At 31.5% G+C, this 6,295-nt stretch overlaps 1 protein-coding gene across 1 annotated transcript in view; it reads right to left on the bottom strand.

The window, feature by feature from the left end:
- Nucleotides 1–627: 627 nt before the first annotated feature.
- LOC134701641 (general transcription factor IIH subunit 1-like) overlaps nt 628–6,295 on the bottom strand; it is a 32,510-nt gene continuing 26,842 nt past the window's right edge. Inside the window, exons 12-13 of the mRNA XM_063562774.1 lie at nt 1,822–1,914; nt 628–738 (exon numbers count right to left, since the gene is read on the bottom strand). Of these exons, the coding sequence (XP_063418844.1) occupies nt 652–738; nt 1,822–1,914 (180 nt within the window). The 3' untranslated portion in view covers nt 628–651. The remainder of the gene's footprint in view (nt 739–1,821; nt 1,915–6,295) is intronic.

The following is a 6,295-nucleotide window of genomic DNA, read 5'->3' as shown; positions in this document are numbered from 1 at the left end:
GACTACTCTCCAGCAAACTCACAATGTGTAAAAAGTAAACAATTATCAGCCTACAACAGAGAGCTTTGACTCAGACTGAACATTAAGCTATTAAGGACCCAAAAATCACCAGTGTGGGACAATTTGAACTCTACTCTATATAAAAAACGAGACACAGAAATACTCATGAACCACATTACTAAAAGAAAACCACTAAACAACAGGTTCTTGACAAATGCAGTGGGTTAATTAAGCTTCAATAAAGCTGAATTTTGAAGCACACATGAAGAATGAGAGAACCTAGAATTTTACCAAACTTGTAAATTAAATTTTTTTAGGATCAGCATACTCACCTGTATTTAAGAGCAGGAGGAGTCTGGTGTATCTCATTGCATTATACTCTTCATACACTTCTATTCATATGCACTCTATTAACAGCATTTGTATATACACATTTCCCTTCCATGCCTTTGATGTGTTTAATCATCTGATTTTGCTATTTGATAAGGGACTTTCCGTTTTGAATTTTCCTTGGAGTTCAGTATTTTGGTAATTTTACTGTTTTCTTACATATAAAAATGCCTTCTTTATCATACTGTACATCTACCACATTATCAAATTTGTACATGTTGTAAATGATAAAAAGAATTAGAAACTATATTTTATTTAATATCAAGACTTCTTTGACATTTTCCTCATCTGCCAATTGTCAAATTTACTGAATGCCGCACTCAACAATTCCTCCATATGACCAGTGAGCTGAAAGATAAAAAAAACAAGTATAAAATAAAATAAATAGGATTTATCCAATTGTTTTATAATTTATTCTTTTAAAGACCCATTAAAATAGGAAAACAATGTTTGTCATTAGAGAAATAGATTTCATGACTGCAATTGGTTCAATAAGATATTTCACCACTCTGAGACAGTTAAATTTTAAGTATATCAAAATACTGGCAAGCCATCATAATTTTTGAAAATGAAAAACAACTGTCTCCACATAATGCAGTGTTAAAATATATAATTAAAATTTCAATCTTACTGTTTTATTTTGTAATTTAAAGCAATGTATATTGACAATTTTTACAGGAAAATAAGTCAAATAGTTATAAAAGGTACCAGAATTATAATTTAGTATGCCAGACGCGCGTTTCATCTACATAAGACTCATCAGTGACACTCATATCAAAATATTTATAAAGCCAAACAAGTATACAAAGTTAAAGAGCATTGAGGATCCAAAATTCCAAAAAGTTGTGCCAAATACGGTTAAGGTATTCTAGGCCTGGGATAAGAAAATCCTTAGTTTTTCGAAAATTTCAAAGTTTTGTAAACAGGAAATTTATAAAAATGACCACATAATTAATATTCATGTCAACACCAAAGTGTTGACTACTGGGTTGGTGCAAAATCATTTAAACCTGTTCAATTTGGGTTTCTCAAGAAGCTATTGCACACTTATGATACCCCCTTTTAAGTTTATGGTTCTCGAGAAATTAAAAAGAAGAGAATCAGAAACACATCAACTGTCAAGCATGATCACTCGATGTATACCAGTCCCAAAAAAAATGTGACAAAATTTCTTACATGGCCTGCATGTTTTAGAACAATATGTAAGCATGCAGTAGACAGAAAATTGATGATCTTTATATCTAAAACCATGTAACACAGTATAACATGCTGACATGAAGCCTGATAACATATTTCGAAAAGCTATTGTTTGTACTTCCAACGAAAAATTGCAAAGAAAATGTCATATCCAACCGATATGTTTAAAATATATTAGTGAACAAGAAAAAACCTTATACATTAATATATCAATACATTCCTTAAATTACTTACATTCAATGCATAATGGTACTGTTGTATATTTTCTTTCAAAGGTTGTAATTTAGCCATTTGAAATTTCTCAAGTGTGCTTTTCATTCGAACAACCTGAAATTTCAAGCATTAGTAAAATTATCTGTATAAATTTTAAGAAAGTTCATACACAATCCATTTGTCACCTCTGACAATTAGAAAAACAATTGAAGCTCATTAAGAATTAAGAGACATATCTGCTTGCTTCATACACAGCTCCCTGTTTGGGTAAACCAATGGGTCCTTTTCAGATATATCCATCTTAAAAATTTGTATTTACAAATATTTTGACCTTAGAGGACCACTGAAAGACAACTATAGTCAAAACACACATCTTGTATATATCAAAATAATTCTGTTTAATGGTACATTGTATCAATTTATCAAAACTTCTATAGACAGTCAGGGGACTTACTTAAAGAATGATTTTCTAAATCACTGATTTAAGTAACATTATTTCCACAAAGGTTGGGAGTAAGAGTTGTCTTTCTTTAATAATCACCTTTCTAAGAAGAACAGATTAAACACTAGAAGATTTGATTTAATTTTATTGTAACTTTAAATATAGATAACTAATGATCCAGTTACTAATTATGTTTCTAAAATTATCAGAACAAACATCTGTGGTGATAGGATGACCAGGTCATTTCAGGTGATGGCCTTGTACTGAATCTAGGATAATGACATAAAAATCACTTGTTTACATATCATACCTCAATTTCCTGCCAAAAAATCACTTCTTTAAGTATCATTACTTTAATAACCCCAACTAATTTCAACACCCCTGAACAGTGAAATTTTTATCGCGAACAGTAGAATTTTATTACATAATCTGAAAGATGAAACCTTGAACTTCACAGGAAAAATACTCCAACTGCTGGGAAAAATCTTTTAAGAAAGTATCAGTTCATTATGTAAAGCCATTATCAAAGCATTTTTATGCCCCACCTACAATAGTAGAGGGGCATTATGTTTTCTGGTCTGTGCGTCCGTTTGTCCGTCTGTCCGTTCATCCGTCCGTCTGTCCGTTCATCTGTCCGTCTGTTCGTTTGTTCGTCTATCCCGCTTTAGGTTAAAGTTTTGGTCAAGGTAGTTTTTGATGAAGTTGAATTCCAATCAACCTGAAACTTAGTATACATGTTCCTTATGATATGATCCTTCTAATTTTAATGCCAAATTAGAGTTCTGACCCCAATTTCACAGTCCATAGAACATAGAAAACGATAGTGCAAGTGTGGCATCCGTGTACTGGAGACACATTCTTGTTTCAACTAAAATAGAATTTGCAGCTAAATGATAGCATTAAAGGCACAAACCTTGCTACTTAAAAGAAGCAAAAAGGTAATTTTTTAAATTTTACTAATGAAAATATATTGTTTGAACCTATGTGTTTAAAATTTTGGTAAAACTACAAAATCACAATTTGTGTGACAAAACTTCAAACTTGCTACTTAAATAAGTGATTTAAAAATCACTTATTTAAGTATTAAAGTCCCCTGACTGATAGATACTTGCTCAGTGACAATATCAGCCAGCATAAAAAGAGAATAATCAAATAGACACAATCTTTCATTGCTTTCAGATTTTTTCCACATTATGAAAACAAATTTCACGGCTTTCTATTATTAGATTCTAATTAAAACTTAAACATTAAGTTTGTAATGTCTGAAGTTACATTTTATTTTATTAAGCCAAAAGAGGTCATACAAACAGATGTATATAAACATGTGAAGCATGCATTGATATTGTCAGACACATACGATAGATCTATTTTTTTTACATGGTACCAATTTTCATGGATTTAGAAATAAACAGCTGCGCCATGAGCGCATGATACGCCCGACATCTTGTGTGGAAGTTTTATGCAATAATCAGAAATAATTTCTGAGAAAGTTTTAAGCAATTACCATTTATTGCTTTTGAGACACGGCGGGACATGTGAAACCCCCCCACCCTGGTTTTTTTTTACAAATATCACTAAAATAAAATTTTGAATCAAACCAAAAAGTATACAGATCTTTAGATTAATATAACAAAGAAGTGTGTACAGTTTCAAGCAATAATCATAAATTGTTTTTGAGATACGGCGCGACATGTAAAAAAAACAACCTCCCCTTTTTTACAAAATACTCAATAACTCAAAAATAAAATTTGAGTCATCACCAAAAAGTATACAGATCTTAAGATTAATATAACAAAGAAGTGTGTAAAGTTTTAAGCAATAATCATAAATTGTATTTGAGATACGGCACATGTAAAAAAAAAACTCCCCCTTTTTTACAAAATACTCAATTTTAAAACCCCCTCCCCCTTTTTTACAAAATACTCAATTACTCAAAAATGAAATTTTGAATCATCACCAAAAAGTATACAGATCTTTAGATTAATATAACAAAGAAGTGTGTAAAGTTTAAAGCAATAATCATGAATCGTTTTTGAGATACGGTGCGACATGTAAAAAACCCTCCCCCTTTTTTACAAAATACTCAATAACTCAAAAATGAAATTTTGAATCATCACCAAAACGTATACAGATATTAAGATTAATATAACTAAGAAGTGTGTAAAGTTTTAAGCAATAATCAAGAATCGTTTTTGAGATACGGTGCGACATGTGAAAAAAAACACACCCCTGTTTTAGTTACAAAGTGCCGTAACTCAAAAAGTTTAAATCTTATTTTCACCAAAAAGTATACAGATCATTTGACCATCATAAAAAACAACTATATTAAGTTTCATGAAATTTAGATAAGTCGTTCTCAAGTTGCGGTGCGACATGTTTATGCCGGACAGACAGACGGACGGACAGACAGACGGACACCGGACATTTGTATACCATAAAACGTCCCGTCAAAATTTTGACGGGCGTATAAAAACCTCCCCCTTTTTTACAAAATACTCAATAACTCAAAAATGAAATTTTGAATCATCACCAAAAAGTATACAGATCTTTAGATTAATATAACTAAGAAGTGTTTAAAGTTTTAAGCCATCATCAAGAATCTTTTTTGAGATACAGTGCGACATGTGAAAAAACACACCCCTGTTTTAGTTACAAAGTGCCGTAACTCAAAAAGTTTTAATCTTATTTTCACCAAAAAGTATACAGATCATTTGACCATCATAAAAAAACAACTATATTAAGTTTCATGAAATTTAGATAAGTCGTTCTCAAGTTGCGGTGCGACATGTTTATGCCGGACAGACAGACGGACGGACAGACAGACCGACACCGGACATTTGTATACCATAAAACGTCCCGTCAAAATTTTGACGGGTGTATAAAAACCTCCCCCTTTTTTACAAAATACTCAATAACTCAAAAATGAAATTTTGAATCATCACCAAAAAGTATACAGATCTTTAGATTAATATAACTAAGAAGTGTTTAAAGTTTTAAGCCATCATCAAGAATCTTTTTTGAGATACAGTGCGACATGTGAAAAAACACACCCCTGTTTTAGTTACAAAGTGCCGTAACTCAAAAAGTTTTAATCTTATTTTCACCAAAAAGTATACAGATCATTTGACCATCATAAAAAACAACTATATTAAGTTTCATGAAATTTAGATAAGTCGTTCTCAAGTTGCGGTGCGACATGTTTATGCCGGACAGACAGACAGACGGACAGACAGACGGACACCGGACATTTGTATACCATAAAACGTCCCGTCAAAATTTTGACGGGCGTATAAAAACCTCCCCCTTTTTTACAAAATACTCAATAACTCAAAAATGAAATTTTGAATCATCACCAAAAAGTATACAGATCTTTAGATTAATATAACTAAGAAGTGTTTAAAGTTTTAAGCCATCATCAAGAATCTTTTTTGAGATACGGTGCGACATGTGAAAAAACACACCCCTGTTTTACAAAATACTCAATAACTCAAAAATGAAATTTTGAATCATCACCAAAACGTATACAGATATTAAGATTAATATAACTAAGAAGTGTGTAAAGTTTTAAGCAATAATCAAGAATCGTTTTTGAGATACGGTGCGACATGTGAAAAAAAACACACCCCTATTTTAGTTACAAAGTGCCGTAACTCAAAAAGTTTAAATCTTATTTTCACCAAAAAGTATACAGATCATTTGACCATCATAAAAAACAACTATATTAAGTTTCATGAAATTTAGATAAGTCGTTCTCAAGTTGCGGTGCGACATGTTTATGCCGGACAGACAGACGGACGGACAGACAGACAGACACCGGACATTTGTATACCATAAAACGTCACGTCAAAATTTTGACGGGCGTATAAAAACCTCCCCCTTTTTTACAAAATACTCAATAACTCAAAAATGAAATTTTGAATCATCACCAAAAAGTATACAGATCTTTAGATTAATATAACTAAGAAGTGTTTAAAGTTTTAAGCCATCATCAAGAATCTTTTTTGAGATACAGTGCGACATGTGAAAAAACACACCCCTGTTTTAGTTACAAAG

The sequence above is a fragment of the Mytilus trossulus genome, unplaced genomic scaffold, assembly GCF_036588685.1.
Source record: "Mytilus trossulus isolate FHL-02 unplaced genomic scaffold, PNRI_Mtr1.1.1.hap1 h1tg000247l__unscaffolded, whole genome shotgun sequence".
NCBI lineage: Eukaryota > Metazoa > Mollusca > Bivalvia > Mytilida > Mytilidae > Mytilus > Mytilus trossulus.
This window is presented reverse-complemented; position numbering and strand designations above follow the sequence as displayed.